The sequence below is a fragment of the Nipponia nippon genome, unplaced genomic scaffold (genome assembly GCF_047370975.1).
Source record: "Nipponia nippon isolate SJK-2023a ecotype South Korea unplaced genomic scaffold, ASM4737097v1 scaffold_20, whole genome shotgun sequence".
Classification (NCBI taxonomy): domain Eukaryota; kingdom Metazoa; phylum Chordata; class Aves; order Pelecaniformes; family Threskiornithidae; genus Nipponia; species Nipponia nippon.
In genome coordinates this window covers 1549289-1574992 of record NW_028262337.1, presented here as the reverse complement: position 1 = coordinate 1574992, position 25704 = coordinate 1549289, and the positions used below count along the sequence as shown (strand labels likewise).

General features: G+C 38.1%; 1 protein-coding gene across 1 annotated transcript in view; it reads left to right on the top strand.

Moving 5' to 3' along the window:
• Window positions 1-25355, top strand: part of OXCT1 (3-oxoacid CoA-transferase 1) — an 84173-nt gene extending 58818 nt beyond the window's left edge. The window contains exons 14-17 of the mRNA XM_087759773.1: window positions 7969-8058; window positions 12517-12597; window positions 14574-14675; window positions 21466-25355. Of these exons, the coding sequence (XP_087615899.1) occupies window positions 7969-8058; window positions 12517-12597; window positions 14574-14675; window positions 21466-21501 (309 nt within the window). The 3' untranslated portion in view covers window positions 21502-25355. The remainder of the gene's footprint in view (window positions 1-7968; window positions 8059-12516; window positions 12598-14573; window positions 14676-21465) is intronic.
• The last annotated feature ends 349 nt before the right edge of the window (window positions 25356-25704 follow it).

Here is a 25704-nt window from a genome sequence, read left to right as displayed (position 1 = left end):
TAGACTTTAGTGGCATGGTCTCTATGGTTAGTGGTAGAATTTGCGGGAGGGTGGGTAGTACCCACCGTAGAAGAGGAGGAGGCCTGATTATGTAAACTGGATATATGTAAATCCATGAGGGCAGACAGGATACATCCAAAGGTGCCAAGGAAGCTGGCAATTTCCTAAACCACCAGGCTCAAAGCCTAGTGGCCCGCAGTTCAGATAACAAGCAGCAGCCTCAGGGATGGTACCAGGACTGATAGTATTTAACTTCTCTATTCCCTACGAACAGTATAAACCAAATACAATTTTGAGCAAGAAAATTAACTCTAGCTTTGTATATTGTTCAGCTGAAATATAAAATTCATGTTTTGATAGCTAAGGTAATGCAGTTAGGGGGGCTGCAGAAGAGAGTGATGTAATTTGTGCAGGGTGATGGAGTTCAGATACATAAATCTGAATCATTCTTGGAAAAAATAAATAATCCTTGAGTTTTAGAAGCAGCAGCCATAATTTTTAATGCTCTGACTGGAGTAGCCAAACCTAAAGGATTAAAGCATTAATAATGAAATAAATTGAAAGATAATGATAAAAAAACTCTAAGCTTTATCAAAGATTATCTTAAAGGAAGACATGAGGAAACCCAATTCAAATATAGTAGTAAATCTTTTAATTTACCATCTGTAGAGGTCAGTATAACCTAAGGCGTTAGGAATATAATTTTATACATTATTGGTAGTTTTTCTACAGAGCTTTAAAGTACATCTTTTGCACAGTTTTGGACACTTTGCCCATGAGGTGAACTGCATGTTCGTTGGTAGAGACATTTTAAAAATGAAAGTAAACTGGCAGAGGCCAGCTGAGTATGTGGCTGTAGGAGGGTTTTTTGATTTTGTTTTTGTTTTTAATTATTATTTGTAGTGCCAAACCTGAGAGCAGAGGGCTCCACAGCAAGGGCTTTTCTGACTTGAAATTATCATTTTTACTGATGGGAGAAAGGACACATATCCCTGAATGCCTGAGAGCACTGTAGGTCTTCTCCAGGGAGCCCTGTTGCAGGCTATTTGCCACTTTGCTTGAATAGGAGTGTCTTTGCACAAGACTTATTTGCACTTTGAATCCAAACACACCGTCTAGTAACTCTCTTCTTCTAGTATTTGTATTGCACTGAGTGCATCAAACTGTCAGTGTTTTGTTTCAAGTTGTACAGCATTGCAAGAAATTTTGAGAAACATATTTTAACTATTAATCGTAAAATGAATTGAGCACTACAAATTAGCTAAATTCTGTATGAATAAAAAATATGCAGGTTAATTACCTTCAATGACTGGGTTTCTCTTAGTAGTAATGTGAAGTTGTCTGATATCTGGGATGTGACTGAGTAGGGCTTATACAGCAGTAACTGAACAAAAGAGAAGGACAGGACCTGCAGTTACCTAGAGTCTCCTTGGAAATCTACATTTCAATGGGATATTATTTTAATATGAAGAGATATTAGGTTTTTGTGGACACGTGCCTTGGAATGAAGCCTACAGTAGTTCATCAGCTTACTGCTTCTCTCCCAACAAATACGTGCTTGGAAGCCCTGCAGAGCCCTTGCAGCATATAATTACCACCATTGGAAGAGTCCTGGAGCCTCAAAGGAGAAAGGGAGCGTATTGTGTTAGCTCTACTTCTTCCACCTTTTTGAGGGCTTTTTCCATCAATTTTGTTTGTGTTTATTTCTCTTCAGACTGCATGGAAGGAATGTAGGAGCTCACTGTTGGTATTTTATTCATACTGTCTTAAATTTTCAATGTGGGAAGTGGTAGCTGTGCATTAGGCATCTGTATAGTGAGAGCAGCTGAAGAAATTCTGCCTGTCTCAAAAATACAAGCATATGTCAAAAGACTCCTGATCTGTGGGTTAGTGATAACAATTGTGACTACGGTATGGAACCATCACTTTCAAGTGAGACTAGTATTATGTTGGCAGTAATATTTAATTGTTGCATGCTATGCTGTGTGTTTTAGAAACGGTATGCAAAGGTAAATGGAAGGCTTAACTGTCCCATTACACTGAAATAACATTCATCACTGTAAAGCAAATCCATTTCAATGAAGCATGTCACAGACTGTTTTGAGTTGCTCCTGAGATGCAGTTTCTCAGTGTATTCATTTGAATTTCACTGAGTAATTCGAATCTGTTGCCAATGGTTATTTCAAGTTAGTTTTATGGGAGAATAAAGGAATAAAATTTGACCAACTTTCTTTGCACATATTTATGCTGTCTTAATTTTCTAGTTATGCAAAGTAAAAATATAAATATAGTTAGTGCATATATTTGTGTATACTGCATTTTAAGGAAACGTTATTAATAAATTTTGCCAAGAAGTATCAGTCACTCAAGAACTTATGTTCTATTCTTTCAAAAATTATACTTACTTTTTAGTTTTGCCTTTCCTTATGTGTGTGTTAGGAGATATCTGGTTAGCACTCTTGAAAATCAGGTCATTTTCTGTATGGCTAAGCCATACAACTAAATCTTTATTTTGGACATGCTTTAAAAAATATCTTCACTCTGTTGTGCATGTGGAGTGTGCTCAGCTTTGTTGCATTCAGCCAGTATTAACTCTTTGTTGTGTTGTTGCATTATCAACTCTACCGATTGAAAAATCCCATTAATGATTTCCCAGTGTTTCTTGGTAATGTTTATTCAGTCATTTTCTCAGAGTAAAATCTAATCTAGCTATCATAGTTGACAGTATAATTACAATAATTCTGTAATTGTGCTGTATAAGGACTTAAAATCAGTGGAAAATAGGACAAGGAAGTATATTTCAGAACACTTAATCTTCAGCTTTATCCATCTTTTTTGATACAGTCTTCATCCAAGCATTTTCACTGAAGAAACGGAAAGTGAAATCTGGAAGAACTGTGACTTTCATTTTAGAATCCACTATAAATGCACCTTTCCTTTAAACACTGGACAGGACTGTTAGCAATGGGCGAAGTATTGTCATCTACATTTTTATGCAGTTAGAGTAGATTTATGTGTATGTGTTGTTTTAATATTACCTTCCGATTCGTATCTTTTTTTGTACGAAGCTAAGGTCTGTGCTAATATGCACCCCCCCAACAAAAAAAAACACGAAACCAACCACATCTAACTCCACAACAATTGGTGATATTTTTGTTAAATAGTTATATGTGGCTCTGATGACCTCCTTACTGGTGCTGTGTGTGTCATATGAAGCTGAAGACACACAGTGCCTATACGGAGAGGGAGACCTGTGTGACTAATGTTATGTTAGTAGTGCAGACATACCACTGGAGAGAAGGGCAGAGCAGAAAACTTTGAAGGGGTCCTAAGTTCATCCTTTTGACTGTAGCATTAGTACCACCAATTGTGGTGATGAAGTATCTTGTATCCACTGCATTACCTACAGTTCTGCCTTTCTCTGTGGAGTTCATACTGTTCCAGTTGCTCTGAATTTTAGTAGCTATCCCTGGCACGATATAATTATTTGCTTTCATAAGGAAGCCAAGAGTGGCATTGGATTCTGTACCTGCCACCTAGTCTGTGTCTGTGGCTGTCAGAGACCATACTGACATTCTTAAAACCTTTACTGTCTCATCCTAGGTAGCTTGTTCAAGGTCTTCCGAGGGATGCCTGAAAATTCAGATTGAATGGGAAGCCTGCATGAGGACTGTAGTTTAAACTAGAAGCATTCATTATCTTCTGTAAGAGTTTTTGAAATAGTTTTTCTAACTTTGAGCATAGTGTGAGGCATATGTATTCTTTATTTAACGGAAGGAAAGAGAAATTTCAGACTAAATGCTATTTTTTTTAATACAGTATTAGGGTAGTTGGCAACATGGGCAAGGACTCTTTAACAGGGAAGTAGCTCAGTTCCTTTTCAAACGAGTATACGTTTTCACCTTGGCTATCCTTTGAGATTAATTTTTAAATGGAATTATTCAAGGTTTTATTTCCATCTGTATTCTAATCCTTCAAACTCTGCATTTACCACTGATAAGTTTTCACAGTTTCTTGAACACATCATTAGCATCTGCTTTGCTGTACTGTTGATGTGATGTGTGTTTGTCTCAAAAGATTATGTTCTTTTAACATCACTAGATCAGTTCAGATGCATTTTATCCTATGATGTAAGGAGTAGCTATAAAATTCAGTTATGGAAGAAAAGTCCTTCCCCCTGGGAATGTAGAGGAGAAGTGTAAGACACCAGCATGCATTCAAGACCTTAACAGTGTTTGAAGGCTCCTGAGTTTTCGTCTTTTCTCTCAGCCGCCTCTTTTTAGTCTGTTTGGATTTTCTTATAAATTGTTTCCTGCTTCCTATAGCATCTTTCTAGCCTGCAATACCACTGTGGAAAAATTTCATATTCTCTTGAAAAATATCTTGACTCTTTTGCCCACCTTGGAGTACTCACAAGCTTCTGCTGGAATGCCACAGATTGTCTTGGATGCCACAAGTGACCAAACCAATAGAAAGGTTTCTGTTTAGGAATTAGTATCAGGCTAAATTACTTTCTCAGGCTCTTTAATGTTGTATTTTGGCCACTCAAATGATGTTCAGATATGAAGACATCACATGAGAAAATATGTACCCTTCTTTCATATTTTCTTAAAGATGCCCCATCACAACAATAACAAAATAATTTATTTTGCAATAAGTAGGCATTATAAGAAATTCCACTATTTTTTTTGGTTGTTTTATGGCTGCAAAGAAGCAGAAGAGCTGAATATCTTAAAAAAAAAAAAAAATCCATCAGGTCCGTCAGTTGTCACCTCTTGCATCCCAAGATTATTTGGACTGAGACTTAGCAAGAACTGCTGATGAAGCATAATGGGAAAAGCAGAATTCCTCCCTGCAATATGGACCTTTTATGGTAACTGAGAAGCTACAAGGAAACTGCCAGCTTGTTTCTGTCCTGTCCTCTACCTAACCCCCTGTATAAATATTGCTAACATTGGGCCTCCCAGGAAGTGCATGGCTAATTCAAAAAACTTTTCTTCTCATTTCATGCTCTTGCTCATGAAGTGGGCTTTATAACAGTGCTTCAGATTACCAGTGCTCTACCACCGAACTAAGTCTTTCCTTGTAGTTCCTGAAGCTAGCAGTACCAATGGGGAGCTAACAAAAATCATGTCAAATAAATGAATGTGGCAGGGTGGGACATGCAAACTGGACTTTCCCAGCATAGTAAGAAGGAGCAGGAAACCTGCAAATGTACTTCAGCTGTTCCTTATTTGAAATAACTTCTTTTTTTTATGAATTGTTTAAAACAGTTGTGCTTTGTATAGGTTATTACATCACACTTAAATGCCTTATCACGTAACCAAGAGTGAAGAGTTTTACTGTCTGCAATTCACCCTGTTCAATAAAAAATAAATAAAAATTAACATTTTGTTGAAATGAAATGTAGAGTTCCCACTTCAGCTAGTATCCAGCACTATAAACCCAATTTAGTTTTTTTTCAGAGGTTTCACAGCAGAGGTGGCTGTTGCAAGCAGTCTTCAGGAGGAGAAAATGTTTATTTTTATGACAGACTGCATATTACATGCAAAATATTAAAATAAAACAGTCTGACTTATGTCAGATGCAATTAAATATGCTATTAAAATTTAAAAGAAACAGAAATTGCTTGTTGCTTGTAAATGTGCAGTGTTTATAAATCTCAGAACTGTTTTGGTTTGCATGCTTATCCTAGGCAAAAAGGAACAAAATGTCTTTTGGGAATCACATTTTAGTCTCGAGCATTTTAATTCAAATTTACGATGCAGCTGTCCCCTATGCCAGTATGGTCTGGGGGGAAGTGCAAGTTGTGGGAGTTTGGTAGATGCACTGAGAGCGATGTAGGGCTCTTATGCTTTGGATATTCCTCAAAATGAAAGCATGTAATTACTTGGCTAGTTGGAGTTAATGCTTAATTGATTTGCTTTACCAGGCACCCTACAGTGATGAGTATGTTTGCCTAAAGAGGAGGAGATGTAGCAATTTAAAAGTCCTAAGTCCTTCTCTTCAACTTAACTTGCATTTTCCCGATCCTGCGTACACAAAGGGATGAAGTCTCTTCTTTCAGTCCTGTATGACAGCTTCTTCAGCAGTAGATTTGTCACTGTCCTTCGTTGGTGCTTACTTCTTCAGATACTTCCTAGTTGCTGTAGGTCTGTACTAGTTAATAGAACCAAAAGGCCTGGAAAATGAACTAATGGTATTGTCAGGACAGGTGTATTGATAGCATAATCCTCAATGCAAATATATTTTGAGTTACTGGGGAGATCATCCATCGTCTTCAGCTACTCTGCGTTACCTTGTCAGTGAGCCTCTGGCAGGCAGGTGAGAGGTCGCTGCAGTCTCGGTAAGAGCTCTGTGTGTCCAGGTAGGATGGAGAATGATCTGAGCAGTGCCAGGAAGTTAAGGACAGAAATAAATCTTCTCATCCCTTTCAGGTTTGTGTTTGCAAAGAAGTATTTAGTAGCAATGTTAATTAATGTGATTAATATTAAATATTAATCTGACCTGAGAAATTCCAAAGGGGTTGTTTATAGATATAGGAAGATGTTATTTATTCTTCACTGTGCAAACAGTAAGAAAATATTATTTTTGGGGGGGTGCGTGTGTATACTCCCTTCATTATGATCAAGAGACCATAATGATCAAGAGACCAGTAAATTGCTGGCCTGGTAGCTTGACGAGACAAGTCTCTTCCATATGTTTTATATCATGGACCATAGGTACTGAAACTAGTGAGGTACTGAATCACATAGCCAATAAAAGGAGGCATGAGAAAAAAGCTCTATACTGGGAAGTTTTCGAGTCACTTAACCATATACTTTTAAGTTTTATATCTAAAGCAGCATACATTTTATTACTGTCCATATTTTCTTTTAATTACAGATAATAACCAGTCAAAAGAGAGCAAATACAAAACACTTGAGACAGAAATTAATTTATTTTAATCTGTAACATTCCTTGCTTTGTGTTTCCTACAACCTCCCGTATCACGCAGGTGCCTTCATGTTCCACTCCCCCTTCTGCCCTCCTCAGCAACTCTGGAGTGGCATATGAGGTTGTTGCCTGGTTTGTTTTTTGGGGTGTGGTGTTTGTTGTCCAAAAATGACTGCTTTGCTTATACTGATAGAACTTAGTACATATGGTCATTTCCCATCAGAAGTGTGCCAAGTCTTGACCTCTTACCTTCCAAGATCAGATGTGTTCAGTTTAAGGTGGTGGAAGCAGGCAGGGGTTGAATGCTGTAGCATTACAGAAAGTAAAAATAGAGGTAGCTGAACACCAAGCCATAATACAGCTCCTGTGATAACAGGTGCAATTGTGTCAGTCTTTGAGAGGAATGAGTTACAGAGGCAGAGAGCATTGCTTGGTTCAAGGGACAAACAGAAGTGAATACTGATCCACATTCATTTATTTGCCCATGTTCTGAAATGACATCCAGAGACATCTGGAATAGAACAAAAAGCGGGTTTTGCTGATACAGTGATACGAGCCATGGCTTTCTAAACTGGCGGGTGGAGAGTGCTCAGATGTTGTTGTTGCTACATTTCATAAGCAAAAATATATTTTGAGGAAGTAATGACATTTCTATCAACAGGAGAATGAACTTTGCTTTTCTAATGTCAGAACCATTGGAACTAAATTCATCACTCCTCAGTGCCAGGGCTTCCATTAAGCCAATGGCACTATTCAGATTTAAGTTACACCCATGGCACCAGCCATGGCAGTGGATCCTTATTCTACTTCCCCATCTCCTGGTTTGCATCATATAGAGCCTAGAATGAGACAGCTGTTTTTGCTCTGGTGAAGCTCTGGTAGTGTTTGAATACAGTAGTGATGAAGTAGGTGGGCTTTCTATGCAGGAAAAGGTGAATATCTCTTGCTGTCATTGCAGCCAATAGATTCTATCTATCTTTATTTTCTTTAAATAGTAAAAATGTTACATTTCCATGAAAAATTTAATTCTAGGGTAAGATGGTGAAAGGAATGGGGGGTGCCATGGACCTGGTATCCAGTGCACAGACCAAAGTGGTTGTCACCATGGAGCACTCAGCCAAGGTAAGCCTCTGCCGCTTCTTTCTAAATAAGTGTTTTGTGCTATACCAAAAAAAAAAAAAAGAAGGTAAAAAAAAAGACATCTTACAGTCATTCTGCTACTTTGTGAGGATTTGACAGTTTTGCTGTTAGTTATTATCGAGGTGAAACAAGGGGCTAGGTTAGTATGGTTCCTTTCTTCTTGTAAGTGAATCATTCACCATGAAAGAAATGAAATATTAACTTAATGTTTAAACGCTGCACACATTTTTTAGTTACTTCATGCAAATTTAATGAGGGTGGCAATTGTGAGAGCTACAGTAGATGCTACCCCAGAGGTTTTACTTTTCTCCTCAGAATAATTTGAAAAATAATGTTCACCATGGTTAAATACTTGTTATGATGGAAAGATATTTACCTTTGAAGTTGCCAGTCAAATTGGTGCTGACAGCTTAATGGAATAGATCTTTTTGGCATGATGAGATGCAGGCTGCCTTACATCATTATGTGATAGAGGTTAATCTAGAGACTTCTTTGTGGGGGGAGTTTTATAGATATAGACAGTCCCTCACAGAAGGTCATAGGAAACTTGTCATTTGAAACTTCTAAAACTATGAGAAAAATGTACCGAAGAACAAAAATCTCTGTTTTCAGGGAACTATACTGAATGTTTAAAAAATGAACTTTTTGTTTAATTTCTGTGTTTCTGTTATTCCATATTTGGTTTATGCCTGGAATAAGAATTAGTTGTGTATTGTTCAAGATAATGTCTATGTCAGAATGCATAAGGGCAAGCATAAGGAATTTGCATGTTAAACTATAGTAAATATGAAAGCTAAATATATTAACAGTTTGTGTGTTTTTAAAATGTGATTTGAAGAATGAATTTTCATTTTAAAAAGAAAAAAATGTTGAAAAAGATAGTAGTTTCACGATTTATACTAAGCTGTGATCTCAAGGGACACATTTTCAGTAACAGGGCTGAGTCTGACCCAATAGTGTTCACATGTATATGTGTAACTAAGTAAACAAAAGTACAAAGCAGATTCATTTGTATGACTCTCATCCCTATCACGGCCTCCCAAAAAATGGATATGTAATTATCCATTTGCTCAGACACATACTTCAGGTATTAATGTGACCTGAATAAATATTTATCTGAAATTTCTAGTTACTGTGGAATTTGGTTAAGGCTCAGAGTCCACACACAGTGTAATTATTCATGCCAGTTTTTCTCTTAAAAGTACTATTACCAAAATCTTTTTTCAGTACAATGTTTCAAAGTTGTTTGCATGTTGTTTTTTTGTCAGTAGGAGTACTGAAACCTGAAAAAGATGGAAACACAGATAGGTTCACTGTTACAAACAGTCCAGACACAGACTTATTTATTTTGGCATGTGTATACGTAACTTGGGCACTTACGTACATGGGATGCCTGGTGTGCACTTCGAGAGAGACAGTTATAGGCTTTCATAAATTATTTCTTCTGCTTTTTTGAGAAGGCACTGCAAAACTAAACTTTGTGCATGATTTTTCAGTTTATTGTTATTTTAAAATGGAGGGTATTCTTAGCACTCTTTCCTCCTACCTAGCCTCTTTTTGGCGTCTTCATACTGTGTCTTCTTCACTCGAAAGTGAAGATGATCGAATATGGAAATCTAATGTTTGGAAATCAAAGGCTGCTGTTACATTGTTCAGGTGCTCCTCTTTTTTTTCCCTTCCTTTTTTTTTTTTTTTTTTAATAATACATAAGCAAATATTGCACCTGTGAGACCAGCTCTGAAAGTCAGAAGCATTTTATTGGGGCGACTGCTTCTTACAGAGACAATTTTATATTCATGTCTCTTGAATTCTTCACACCAAAGATTTTCTCACAAACTTATTGCATCTGTATCTATGCATCAGAGGAGCAATCTTCCGTCCTGCTCAAAGCCCAATGTGCTACTGGGTGAAGGAAATGTCTGCATGTACTGTGACAATCTGTTGTGTCTGCTGGCTTTTTAGTATAGGGACATTTTTGTCATCTTATTCGCCAAATAAATAAGAAGAAATCTATCATTAGACACCAAAGTCTCCTTTAAATCAACAGCAGTCAAGATTTGATGGATGAAGCAGTCTCTAGCTCAGGAAATGTATACATCACAGCATGTCACAAACCAGGAGGGCATATCTGTGGAAGGGTGGCTCATTTTTTGCTCCATATGCTTAGGCCACTGTGAGACCCTTGGCAAAGGGACTGTAAGTCTAATGTGTTGCAGTATTTCTTAATGTATTTTTTGCTACATTACTTTTCGTTTAGAACCATGAAGAAAAATAATAGAATGTAACGTTGTTACTTAATCTCTAAACAGTCACTGTGCATCTGTGCCTAATCTGCTAAATACTGCCTAAGAGAAATAAAAGTCAAGTTCTTGCCACCATACCATCATTGACATGTTTTGCAAAACATAGTAAAGTAATGGCTGGTAATTGTTCCATGTTGTGAAATGAGTTGTCGACACCATTCAGAAAAATAGAATGAAAACTAGTTTTAAGCACTTGATTTGGACGTGTCTGAAACATGGAGTGCTGAATTGAAAACTCCTTTCTATCATTGTGAATAGTTTTGATTTTAATGTGTTGTGGAAGATTAAGGACATTTTTGTTCTTCAATAAGAGAATTTTCTACTTAAAGCAGACTGAAACACCTTAGGGTTTTATGTATCTACACAACAGTCTTTTCCTTTATCTGAACAAATCCCATATAAACTCGGACAGTAAAAATTCATGCAGTTCCATGTGGATTCCTACTCTGATAGTGCCCTGATGGATGTCTTCCAAAAGTCACCTTTAATGCTAACCGGTAATACAGTAATCTTCAGCTCAAGTGTTAAGAAGCTGGAATGTATCAGTTCTCAGGGTCACAGGAGCCATTCAAGCTATCACCTCTGCAAGGCCACGCATTTCAGTCTCAACTGAGTACCAAGAAGAGAGACTTCATTTCATATGGCCGAGAAGTATACCTGCTATGTTACTGAAGTTATTACAAATAGCACAGGTTAATCTTGGCTCTTAGGCAAAGTGGGCAGGAAGGTCCTCGAGACGGACAAGATATAAGTAGATCAATTGAAAGTAACACTGTCGCAAGTCATTATTTTCATTAAGAGTGAGTGAGTTTCATCAGAGCAGTTGCCTTGATACCAGATGCGGATCTTGCCAGTATTATTAGAATGAAGAAGTAGTAGTTCACAGAAAAAGATACATTCAGAAGCACATGGATTGCTCATTTTGTTATCACTCAGGAGTCAAACTGGCTGAGATATGGTTCCTGAGTTTATATTAAGCCTTAAGGCAAACTGATCATTGTTAATTTAAAATGTATTGCGTTCAGATGGTTAAATCAGACGTGTAATACTCTGAGAGTTTTGAAATACGTGACTGAAAATTGATAATTAGAGAAAAAATTAAAGCATGTGATAATGGGAGAAATGTGCACTTAATGCTACCTCTGTAAAACGCCTACAAATACTGACTAAAAATGTAGTGATCCGTCTCTTTTATATCCATTCAGAGCTCGTGCAGCCTACATTCATTTAGCAGGATCTAAAGCCATTTGTGAGCTTCTATTTAAAAAAAACGAAGGGAAAAAAGAAAGAAAAAAAAAAAGGCGGGGGGGAGGGGGGGGGAGAAGGAAGAAACTCATTACCCAAACCTTACCTCCCCAGCTTCATGTCAGAAGCTATGTCTTCTCATTAGATAGTATTTTTCCCAGGATTTAGAGTAGCTGGCATTTGATGCCCCCGTAAAGGGAGTGCCTTAAAGTAAATCCTATTTTCTATATATACATTCTTCTCTACTGTGTTTGCATGCTAATTTGTTCTATCTAAAACAGAGATAATGTAACTTCTGTGTACCACTTGAACATGAGCGTATTGCACTCATTTCTTGGTCTGCTTTTGGGCCTTCCTGGGTAGATGGAGGGAATGGGAATTCAATGTGGGTAAAGAAACTGGATTTACTATCTTCAGAGCATGACTATGCACTTGAGCCCTGGGGATTTGAAATGCCTGTGTGTATGGCTGATCCTGCACATACTGTTTGTGATAAAGTGTAAGACAGAGAATGTCATGCCTGCAACATCTTCCCCTGATTTTTGTCCTTTATGTGTCATCAGTGAGGTCCCATGTATCTCTTATCCTCAAATTGCAGCAGGAAAGACAAATTATTAAGCAGAAGTACGCAGAACTTCTAAACTCAGGAGCCCACTTAGTGGTACAGTGAGATTCTGATTAGTCATCTCCCCATATGTAGGATTTAAGTAATAACTGTCCCAAATTGCCAGAGATGTGATCTGCCATAGAAGTGAATTCAAAGAGTGTTCTGAGTACGGTGAATGTTTCAATAACACTGAATGGCTACAGCTGTGATTTTCATGTACATATCTGAATTCTAAGTTGTTGTGTTTTTGAAAATTCATGTTTGTCTGTATATTGTTAAACACAGGGCAATGTCCATAAAATCTTGGAAAAGTGCAATTTACCACTTACTGGGAAACAATGTGTAAACCGCATCATTACAGAGAAGGTAAAGTACTTTTCTTGAATCCTTGTCCATACTTTTCTCCTCAATCCCTAAGAAGGGACACTCAGTAAAAGTAGTAAAGCTTAGTAAAAATGAAGAATATATTTGGTACCTCTTGCGAATGAAGGGCAAAAATTCCCTTGGAGTTCAGTTCCAAAGGTCTGGGGGCTCGTATTTTTCCTTTTAAAGCTTTCACCATTGACATCTATCATACTGGACTATACTCTTAGACACCTTCAGAACAAAGATGCCATGCATGAGGAGTATGCAAAGTGTGTATCTCCTTATTTTTCCCTAAGTATTCTTGAAAATTTGCCGTCTGAGATGCAAATCCTCAAATACAGCTGTAACCACAGCTCAGTTTTTTTTCCAGAAGAACAACAACTATGTATCATGTATATGTAAGACAAATGGCATCTTCTTTGGTGTATACTACAGACTCTTTCAGAGAAACACAACTTGTATCTGTAGGAGGGCTTTAATTCTTTTGTCCTTACTTGATTCCATTTGTGAAGCAATTTACTCTCCAATGCAAGTACATGTGAGCATCTGATATTGCCGCTGCTCAAAGTACATTAGTGGATCTTTTCAGCAAAGGATAAGTGACTTAAGGTTTTTGCTGTAATCATACTCCTTTTATTATCAGTGTTTACATTTTTAAGGGCTTAGAGTAGTCCCCCTGTGAGCCATCTGTCATACTAAGTAGAATGCATCAAAGGTGCTGATGTAGACTTTGCTTTCTCCTGGTGGTATGTTGCTATTGTAATTTAAAGGGCTTTTTTCCTCCACAAAGTAAGAGAGAATAAATGAAAATGTGAAAGGTTTTCCAGCCTTCTACTAACTGGCCACATACAAATGTAAGGTGCAAAAAAATGAGAGTGAACAAGGACTGCTAGAAAATAACAAACAAGCAGAAATTTCTCTAAGAGTCACCACTTGTCAGGTCTGGTTGCTTTATTAGGAGATGACACAAATGTACAACAGTACTTAGTGCTGCAAATTCTGTTTCCACACTAGCTTCCTAGTGCGTATGTTCCTTATACCTAGGTTCTCTTTTCAGACTTAGGGAGCTATACTTTTTCAGTCCCATAAATCAGTCTCATGTGGACATGTCCTCAGAGGACAGCTGAACTTTAGTACACTTCTGTGATGAGCTTAAGACTTCACTTTCATTTCAGGTTCAGTCTTCACTGGTCTTCTGCTACTGACTTTTTTTTTTTTTTAAAGGAAAATTACTGTAGACCTTATGGTTTCCTTGGCAACTAGCTTGCAACCTGTGTATCTCCCTCTGGTAGGCACTATTAAGGTGCACATCTTTTGCAGGTGTTATTATTTGATGCACTTGTGAGCCTTGGAAGTGGAAAGCATGTCATATGAAGACATCAGAAAGAACAGCCTTTGCTCCTTCAGCCACTTCCTCCCAGGCTTTCTATTAAAAATACAACAAGAAATCTTGTCTTTCCTTGCTAGCTTCTGAAAATACTAAAATTTGCACTGGGTGTGCAATAGCTGTTCGAGAAGCTTATAATGTGACAGTGATCAACCACTCTGTACCTCTCTACTGGCCTTAAAACAAAATAGAAGAATGAGGGAGACATTGTCTTTTCCTGTTTTCCTTCATGGTCTCTTGGTGAGCATTGTCTTGCAGCAAAGAACATCTCGGCCCTTTCCTTTGGACCTCCCAGTTCTCATCAGATGGGAGCAGGAGGCATGATCCTCATTTCATGGAATGAAGAACAGTTGCACGTTTTTCCCACAAAACTAACACATCTCATATTTTACATTCTTTCACGTACAAGTAAGTGTAGCGGAAATCTTTATTGGTCAGTCAGAAAAGTGAAACCAATCGATAATGGCATGTTTTGTTGCTGAGGGAACGCTACCTACTTCAGCACACCATTTTGTACAATATTACTACTTACATCCTCAGTTTCTGCTTTGGTAATAAAAAATTAATTGTGTGCTGTTGAACCTAACAGGCTGTGTTTGATGTGGACAAGAAGAAGGGATTGACCCTTGTGGAAATCTGGGAAGGACTGACAGTGGATGATATCAAGAAAAGCACTGGCTGTGACTTCACAGTAAGTCATTTTACAAACAAATATAGTTAATCAGGTGTCAGAACAAATATGTTCCACAAATATTCATCACATGAAGACTTGTAGACACAGTAAGTTTCCTCCTTACAGGTGAGGGCTGGGTAGATTACCTGTGGGATTTACAATGAAAAGAAGAACATAATTTAGGGCTAATCAAGTATGATTATATTGGAAACATTAGAAGCTAGGAAAAACAGAAGGGATGGAGGAATGACTAAGAGTAAAAGGACAATGTGGAAAGGGAATTTTTATGATGCTTTCAAGAGGGCAGCTGATTCATATCTGAGAAGTAGATGAATATTTATTTTCCCACTGTATAAGTTAGTTTACCTAACTCTCTGCTGCTAAGTTTTCATGCTATCTTTAGGTGGGGTTGTGAGTCTTCTCAACAGGGGTGACCAGATGTGTCCGCTCTGTGTTACTAGTGTCAATGAATTAAATGCTCTGCTGTTGATATCTTTGCTTTTTCTCTCCCATTGCCTTGTACGAATGAAACTTATGCTCTGCATTAATCCAGAAAGCCACTGCCTTTTGACCTTCACATTCATTCTTAAGTCTCACTTAATGCTAGCACAAAACTGGCTTATTAATGGAAAGCTGTAGCTCACTAGATTGTAATTGATTGCATACGTGTGGTTGATAACATATCGTTTCTTCATGGCCTTCTCCTACATGCACATTAGGAAGTTTTTTCTTCTGTGTTGTGAAGTCTTTTGGGACAGGTCAGCCTGCTTTGGCAAGGACAGCGAGTATGACAGTATACAAACTGTGCTGTAAAAATAGTTGGGGAATATTTGGTGATGAAGTGCAATACTCTTCACAGAGTTTCATGGCAGGGCTAGGGCACATAACTGAAAGATTGCAGAGCAGTTAGTGCATGAAAGAGTTTGTTATTGAGGCTTTGAGCATACTATTGGCAGTAAGTAAAACTTTCTGAGCAAGGAACCTGTGGAATTTTGTTCATTTCCTGGGTCCATAAGAGAGCATTTCTGAATAACTAAATATGATGGTGTATGTGTGTGTGTTTTTCTTGTGGAGTTTTAAATATTTTAAATGAAGAGCTGTTCACTTCTGAAAATACATTCGTTTATCTGAGAAAAATTGTTCAGTTACAGATGAGTGACCTACAACTGCAGAGTGCAGGAAACTGCTACAAAATCACTTTGATCCATTACTAATTTTCTATGTAACAAGTTGTGGAAGTCATTATTATTTTTTAATTTACAGTGGAAGCGACTTTCCATATTCAGCAATTCTGTGTGCAAAAGAAGTTATTCATTTGGCTTCTTACTGCGATTTAAAAAACTGATCATTTTTTCCTAAAACTTCGATAATGTCAGGACTTCTTTTTCTTTAGCTCATCAGCCTGTCAAACAGATAGCACCCAAAATTAAAACACAAAAATGATCTTGTAGGTTTGTATCTACTGCAGTCAGTCACTTTGTTTTGTTCTTGCATATTTAATTTGGGGATTAACTTCATGATGAATTTGAAGGTGCCATGTTTAGTTAGCATTTAAATAGACTGAAACTACAGGAAAGGACTTTTGTTGTAAGAAGACACCAGTCCTTACATGTTCCAAACCTGCTTGTTTGGAAGGAGTTGGTTTCTTTGTGGTTCAGGTGACCAATATATATGTATTTAATTGAGCGTGTGTTACTCAAACTTAAAATCCAGCAGCCTACGCTCAAGGCGATGAAAGCAGAAGCAACCAGAGAATTCAGAGAAAGAAGAGATAAGCTTAAAATGATGGACTATGAGATTAAGCTTTGCAGCAGCACAGTCGATATGATAGGGCAGGGCTGTTGGTACCAAAGAAAAGATTAGCACCACCCACTGTCCCTTAGTGCTTTCCTGTAAATGTTACAAACGAGTCGTATAAATTTTGAATCTTTAGGGTAGCCTGAAGTTAGCAATTGATGAGAGGTATTGCAACAATCCACCATCTAGGTCCCTGGGATCTCTCTCACTGGGATCAGGAAGGGACGCTTCACAGGCACCATTTCCTAGTTCTCCTGAAGGCAAACTCCAGCACAGTCTGCTCTGTACAGCTGCCATGGTCATGCATGAAATCACGAGCTGCACTAAAAGAACATGGACATGAAAAATGTAGATGCTGCTCGGTTTATGTGCTTTCATATATTTATCTTGAAAGCATGCAGCTTGCATAAATGTTTGCAAAGCAGTGCTTGCTTGCAAAGCACGTACATCGGCCAAGGTATGCGCGGAGGTCAGTGTTACCTACTGATTGGTAGTTCCAAAAGTGCCTGAAATCTCTGTAGCACTGCAGATGGAAAGCATGAACCACAATGATTTGTTTATTAAAGCTATGGCGTGGAAGAGCACTTTCTTTCTCCGCCCTCCCCCCCCCCCCGGCCCCCACAAAGAATGTTTCCAGGCCACAGTTACCCAGTCCTTCTCTCATTGAAATCCATACCAAAACTTCTATTGACATCTGTGACAGCAAGACTGGGTCACTCTTGTGTAATATTGGACCCCTGATGGCCTGATTTTCATATAAAACAGACACCTAGAGCTCCTTCTCTTAGTTTTGGAGTTCAGAAAATAGGGATTTGTGCGTTGAGATAGTAATTTGTTGAGAAAGCAGCATCCTCGGTCCTTTTTTCCACATTTCAAGACTCTGCCTCAGGCTTCCTTGCAAGAGTAACAGTTGTGCTTGTGATTATTTATGTTCACTGAATGAGACATCTTGTTCTTGTTTATATCAGTGACAGGAACTTTAGTGATAATGTATTGCTACAGTAAAAGCAGGGCTTTTGGATCACATGTTTTGCTAGTTTGAAACTAATGGGTGGAAAATGAGGAGCTGACCCTTTTCTAGCAGCTTTTTTCAATGGATGCAGTGAATGATCTGAACTAAAACAAACATCTCTCTAGGCTCATTACAAGTTAGATTTTAATGGATGGCTGTACCTTTATATATAACTCTCTCTCCCCATGCAGACTACTCCTGTTTGGAGAGGAGAACTTTATAGCCCATATGGCTTTCTTTGAGACACATTTGGCTATACAGTCCCATTTTCACAGCCTCCTTACTTATTTGGAAAAACATCTCCTAAAGGACATTTGCAACAACAAAATGTCAAAGAAAATGTGACCTAGAGTCAACAATCTTCATTGTAGACTGGCATCACATCAAAAATAAACAATTTGCCCTCGATTTTACTGGGCTGTGAAGACAAAGCGTTGGCTTATCTTGCATGCTTAGATCAGATTTGCTGTAGCCTAGCATATAGATCACCTTGGCAGGTAATCTGTTTGGGCTTGTACTGGCTGATGCCGTTGATGAGACCATGAGAGAACAGACTGAGAACCATACTTTTGCAGATGTATTTAATTATAAAAATAATCAGGGTAAGTCTGCCTGGGTAAAAATTCCCCGTCCCTTCCCTCCCCCCCTTTTTTTTTCGTTAATCTAAAAGCTCAGTTTTACAAAATTATCTTAAAAGATAACATGGAGTTTAGGAAAAGCATCTGCCAAGGAAACATGGAATAGGAGATGACTAGTGTATGTTTAAACAGAAATCAACTGTTCAAGTTCAAGCCAGTGAGTACAAAATAATAGAGGATACAGTTTTATTTTCTGGAAGTACATTTTCTTTTGAGGAAAGGACTGTTGCAGGATTGAGTCCATTTTTAAACGGATGTTGTGTTTATTCATGATCAATCACCCCCACTGCAAAAGTCACATTAAGAACAGATTTTTGTACAAGAGCTGATGTTGGAATAGTGGTTTGCTTTTTTCTGCAATTTCAAAAAATTAGGAGTTAATAAGGGATAAGGAACTGTTCTTATGTTAAGAAATATGGTAAGAGTGGTCACTTTTTTTTTTTGAGGGGCTGTTTCTACATTTTTGAACAACAACTTGCTTTTGCACACCTGATAAGGTCATTAGACGTTATTAGGACTCAGCATCATTCAGAATCAGGCCTTGAAAGAACTGTTTGCTATAAAGAAACATAATGAAATAAGCATAGGGCTGTTTGTGTAGCTGAAAAGGGTAGTTTGGGGTTGGAAGTCAGAAAGTCAACACGCTCGAATTGCAGGGAGTCCCTGGGGCCACCTGTCCTTTTACCAGTTCAGAGGCTGCCCAGGCAAACTCCTCCCAGTACACCAACCTGTTCAACATTAGCAAAGTCTTTTGAAGCTTCCAAGATAAGCTGTTCTTCCTGTAAGTGAAATCGTTAAGAATGTGTTGCTTAGGAGGTACTGGAAGAAAGTAGCAACTCCGTGGCTGTGTACTGTAAAATAGTCTTCATTAAGCACATTCAGCCCTTACCAAATGCTGTGCTGTTAGCACAGGGTGTTACCAAATTGACTGACTCTGCTGAGATTTAAAGGAGTGAACTCAGGAAGCTTTCTGCATTTCAGACTTGATTACTTCTTGTTACCTAAGCACAAACCATCCCTTTTGTTACATTAGCATCTTTCTGGTTATTTAATTGTTTTTTTATTTAGAGCAAACAGTTGTATTTGGGTCCAGTTCTGAGTGGTGCTGGGCTCTTGCCACCTCTGTTATCTTCAGCAGGCATTGGGGCACTTCAGCACTCGTGGGGATCAGACCCTTTCTGAAGTGGATAGTGGTACACACAAATGACAGCTGTTAGCATCAGATGTACAGACGTTACATTTAACGTCATATGCTCATTCAAACCACACTTGAGGTTTTGATGGCATCGAAAACTACAACAGCAGAAAAACAATAATCTCCTCCAGTAATTGCCTTTTGTCATTATTTGCAGAATCTAGATTTTAATGGTGCTATCTTCATCCACCAGTTTTTGCCTTTACTTCAATGGAACCATCCCTGGGTGAGGCAGAAATAGGCGCAAACTAAGTGAGGCACATAGGCACTTGGAGTCAGAAATGTTGAAAGATTTCTGGAACTAGTCCAGGAATGCTGGTGCACTCAGGGAGTTTCTCCAGCTCTTCTACACTTGTACCTATTACATCTATTTATTATCCTAGTTCATGCACAACTTTGAAGAAAATCAATGAACAGTTTCCGTTCACTGAAAACACTTCATTAGTATTTGATACAGTAAACACATTCTTCATGAACTAAGCTTTCCTTGGTGACTATTCTCATAAGGTTATAAATGATGATATGTAGTGGCTGGAGGAAGGATAATGTAGAAATCTAACTGGTACAGGAAATACAGTTCTGTACCTCTGAAAGAAAGAGGCTTTAATGCTTGAAAAGGCCCTTAGATATCATTCTTCCATGAGTTATCTTGTTCAGTACTGTTAAGTGAAAAAGATGGGATAAGGAGGCAGAAGGAATGCAGTATGTGATGTTTCAGGGGGACACATTAATCAACTAGGAGCCAGATTATCTGTGGAACTGTTTTTCATCCTGAACAAGTAAGATTCACATGAGTTATTTTTGGTCTTCATCCTGGGGCACCTTTGTAAATAGGAATGGAAACAGGACATATTTAAAGAGGCTTGGATCTTCTGTGGAGGGTTTTTCCTCAGGGTATTTGTGTAGACCTGCAGTCAGGGTTCAACCAAATGTTAACCATTGCTACTCTTCAAAGTCTTCTCTGTATTGTTCCCATTTACACCTTCTTTCCTCATCTAATTTCCTATTTAGGCTTACTGTGTTTTATTTTTAGTCTGCTGGATATCTTATGATATCACTAATTGATTTTTATGTGTATATGGAATTAAAACAATAGAATACCTAAGTGTGTCCTCACACAAAAATGAATGTGAATGGAAAAAAGCAAGTTTAAAAAAAAAGGTAAAATTAGAACTATTAAACTATATCATCATCAAACAAATCAAATTAATGTGAATGGAAGAAGACAAGTTTTTAAAAAATAGGTAAAATTAGAGGTATTGAATTATTTCGTCATCAAATAAATAATGAAATCAAATGTTTACATATACTATAGGTACAGTATGTGTGTAATATATGTATACATTTGATTGTACATGCCCTGCTAATATGCATGTTCCAAAACTCAGTTGACTATTGCACAGACCCAGCATTGACAGACAGCATCTTATCTCCTGGTGAGTGGGGAGGAAAAGCAGAATGAAGTTGGCTATTGAGCAAAGAAGGGAAATCACCAGTTTAAGATTCCCTGTCATGCTTGTTTTAATACTGCAGTGGCGATTCAATCATATATTGAATATAATCTGTTTTGTTGCCTCTACATCATTCAGTGTATTGATGCGTGAATGCAAGTGGATTAGAAGGTGATGGCTGAAGCCATTGCCCATCTGCAGCTCTCTCTCCTGTTGCTGTTCATGGCAAGTGCAGCCCCACTGTACACAAACTATGACCGTTCATGGGCCAGTGCATTAACTAAGCCACAGCCTATTTTTGACTTACGTTAATGCTCCATCCTGTATGCTCTATGACTGAGGAGCTGCTTCACCTGAGTTCAGCTGTCCCTTCTGTGGGCATTGGAAGCCATCCGAGAAGACCATGCAGTTAGCAGGGGCAAGTACAAGTTCAGCTGTCCAGGTTTAATCTGCTTGCATTCTTAAATCAGTAACCCAACTCAAAATAAATGAAGTTTAGAGGCAGGATACTAGCACCACATGCACCTTGTATTCCTGCATCAGAAAATTCAGTTGTGGGAGTGTTTATCTTTGAAATATTGCAAATATATCACTTTAAATAAATACAGTGTTTCTAGTCTTCAGTGGCACATAGTTGATAGAGATGGAAGTGAACGGTGGGTTGTACTGCTATATCTGTATGCCAACTGTTGTGTTTTTTCTTCCTTTTTGCCAGGTTTCACCAAAACTAATACCAATGAGGCAGATTTAAACATGAAATACAGACTGGGCTTAACTTGCCAGAAGGCTTGTTTCCAAATGGGAGCTCAGTGAAGAGAAATTGATGACTGTTCTGCAATTTTACTTCTCTTTTTTTTTTATTTTATTTTAAGGGCTTTTTAAGTAGTTTCCAGATAGTTAAACTCAGGCTGTGACTATCAGCCTAAATTGTATTTTACTTTCATAACATTACCAATTTTAATGGAAGCGTGAATTTATTCCCTAAACTTTGACTAATGTTATACTAAAATGTTAATGAACATTGTCAAAAAAATGCCTTGTATTCTCTCTGCCAAATGCAACATTTTCTACACAGATTCAGAAAATGACCATGCAAAACTTGTGATTGCCTCTGCTTTTCCTGATGTCATTAAACTTACAAGTCACTCCATTGCTCTGGAACTACAGCAGTTACCATGTCCATTCTCCTGTAAAGGTGTGGCTTTTTTTATCTGGAGTGGTCTATAGGAAATGTAGGCAGCTGTCAAGAGACATCAGGAATATCGACTTCCCTTTTACTGAACATTTTAATGAGTCTGTGACAAAACTGTTTATACCGGTGAAAGTGACTAGGTCCTTAGTGCTGAATGTATCTGTTGTTTCCACGGTATGTATCTGTTGGCATTAAGAAACTTGCACCTCCCAAAGTCCAACTCTGACCCTTTCTATTTAAATCATACAAACTAGAGTGGGGCTAGTATGGAGGAGGAAGACTAAAAAGTCTCTGTCCCCATGCAGACAACTGGTAGCTGCACAATTGTCCCATGTGAACTGCTCTTACTCTCCAGATATAATCCTTCTCCCCAGCCCCCATTCAAAGGCAAAAGAAGATTGTTTCTGGAGTGAGGTCTGTCCTTCCAGTGTTACATAGAGAAACAGGGGAAGAGAATGTTGTGGGCACTTGGAAGATCTTTTGAAGGGAATACAGTTGGTTAAGCATAAAAGCAATAAGTTTGCACCACTTGGCGATTAAGGCATCAGCAAGAACTAAAGAGTTTCGAACCCAAACTCATGAGAACTAGAACACCATGAGACAATCAAAATGAAAAGTCATTCTGTCATACTGGTTCTGCTGTTTGATAAAGATCTTCCTTTCCCTGTTATTAATTACAAAATGACCGTTGCTTTTGCAAATAGGTCATATGACAGCATTGGATCTCACATCCCAAATCAGCACCATATGTCTTTATTATACAGAGCATGAATTGACTGGAAGTCCACATTTACTAAAATACAGTGTTCTCTCCAAGTATAATCATTTCTGTCATTCATATAAATAGGAACACGTGAAACACTTCAGTTGAAATAATTTCTGACATAATGTTTGACATCAGGACTGGAGCAGATTAAGTGACTGAAAAACATGTAAAATGTAGATGCACAAATAAATAAATATATATATATATATATATATATATGCCTATCATACATCTGATAAGCAGTGTTGAGATGTGGTATAGAAGGACATTCTGATACTAGATGGATTAGGTATTCCCTACCATCAGTGTGTGTTGTGGAAGGAATATAACACATTTCTAAGGAGACAGATAGGAAACTCCTACAATATCTAGCTCCTGTTCTAGCCTTTGTACTGCGTTTTTCCATTCGAAAATAATGAATGCTTCTCTTTCACGGGACAGTTATAAAATTTGTCTTGATCCGCACATGGGTTTTATAGCAGTAAAACTTTTTTGATCAGAGAGATTATTTTGTCTAGTTGCACTTACTCTAAACTATTCTTTGATAATCTCTTCTCAATACCAGAATAGGTTATCCTTCTTTCCACAAAGGAATAAACAAAATACCTTTGTAAGCACCTTTATGGTAGTACAAAAGTACTCCCATAATACTAAGTTGTATGACTTGAACTCATGGGTGCTAATGGGTGGTAAGCAGTTGTATAGCCAGAATGTGTAGGCAAGACCTGATGCTGTGCCCATGGGAAAGAAAGGTGTTGTACAAAGACTAGAGCTAATTTCATCATGAAACATATACAAGTGATTTGGTCGATAGGTATTTTTCATGCAAGACTTGAAACTATGTTGATCAAAGTGCTCCAGAATTTCTTAACCCAGTATTAGCACAAGTTAATCTTCACCTAGCTTTAGTTTTCACCTGTTTTCTCTATTTAGGTGTATTCCCTATGTTATTCACTCATTCCAAACATCTTACCTTCTTAAAGTTTGGCCCTTTCTGTTGCTGTGGAGGTGGACGGAAGTTCTGCTCACAGAGGTTTTGCAGATGAGAAGTCTCTATATAACAAAAGTTGGCTCTATTTTAGCTCAGTATGAAACAGTTTTGGTTTTGGATAGAGCAGCCCAGAGGCCTCTTCCCCAATCCATAAAGACACTTCAGTGACAGTTCTGACCCTTGTGGCGCTGTACACAGCAAACGGTGCCTGTCTTTGCCTTCAGGGCCAAGGATGGGTGAAGAGCTACTCTGAGGGGATGGGTGTGATCCCTGAAGGTGTCTTGTTCGTCGTCACTCAAAGCTCTCATAGAGAGTACCCAGAATGGATGCTGTTATTAGGGGAGGAGTATAAAAACTATTGTACAGGGGAAGGGAGTTCCTATTAGCTTATTCAGAGAAAAAAATATGTATTTAAATAGCTGGGGAAGTCTTAAAGAAATCTATAAATGAAATGTTGATCTATTGCAATTACCTATGCTACATTAGTTGTAGGGTTGATTAGTTAATTACAGCAAACGTTTATTGACATATATAAAGTACAGAAGTGTCTGAGGGCAGCATCAGGTGCGTGCTGCTTCTTCCATAGAACTATGCTTTGCTGGCATACGCACAGAAGCCATCATTGTCATTAATATGTGGCTATAATAGGACTAATGACCTGATAATGTCTGGGAGTTCAGCACCTTGGTTTCTGAAGCAAAGAATTAGGAGCCAAGAACTCCTGAGTTTCAGCTTTTCCAGTTCTCCACTTACTGCCTTGAGGAATGTCATCTGTGCTTTCTGCCTTGTCTCCTGTTGCTGGAAATGGGGATGTTTTTCTTCTTACCTCACAGGGATGTTGTGAGGAATAACCAGCTAAGGTCTCTGCAACAGGTTATTTTTTCTCTTCAGCTTGGGGATCACACACACTTGATCTTCCACACTTGAGTGTGGAAGAGTACTTGAAGACTGTCATACATGCTGGGTATGAGTTCTGTGTCTTCTCTTATTTGTATCAGTGTTAATGCAGGAGAGCAAAAGTCAATACGGTGCTGAAAACTGGGGAAGAAAGGAGAAGAGGCTCTCTCCGTATACAACAGTGGTGCAAATATCTGTATGTCACACTTGAATTTTTTTATCTTGAGGACAATATATTGTGGTAGGATATTGGTATTGTTATGAAAATGTCATGTCTCCGCACAAGCTAATTGCAACAAGCTGCGACTCCACTTTTTTAATTGATTTGCAAAGTAGGATTAGAAATTAAAGCACTTCTAAGTATTTCCCTCTCCGTGGATGCAAGTGTGGTTCATAGGTGAGGTATACTCTGAGCAGTAGTTGTGATGGTTGGTATTAGAGGGATGAGAGCTTCTCGCTCTTCTTCAGTGGTTGATGGTACACATGAAGGTTTATTGGAACATCCCCGAGATCATCCCCTGCTTGACAGCACTTCACAAGACAAGGAGAGTTGATACTCTTTGTCCTGAAGAAGATGGTGATTCTACTATATTATCACATTGGACTTATTTCACTTTATATTTTATTGACTTTTGTCCCTGAAAAAGCAAAAAAATGAAATATTATAGAAAATGTAGTTGTACTGTAAGCTCTGCAAACTAAACGTCAAAGTCCTACGTATTTGCAAAACTATCAATAAAATAAAGATTAAAAATCTCAGGTTTCATCTATTGTTACCGTTTTTCAACGTGTTCTGTTCTGCCATTAGGAGCAGTAAAAGATTAGCTGGTGTTCACAACACCGTGTCACACCTCAGCTCACGCAAGGACCTCAAGGTCTTGGCTGAAGGTGGAGGGATTTGATGAACAGAAATAATGAAGCTCAAAACTCAGCTAACAGCTGGATTCTCCATGTCCTCTCTTCTCACTGATGTCTCCGTTGGGTCAATCTCAAACATAATTATCACATTTTCATAATTACTTGTTTTTCAATCAAGTAAAATAAAGGACTACATACGTAGTCCTTAGAGAAGTGATTTTTTACTGTTTGATTGAAACTGCTGTAGAAA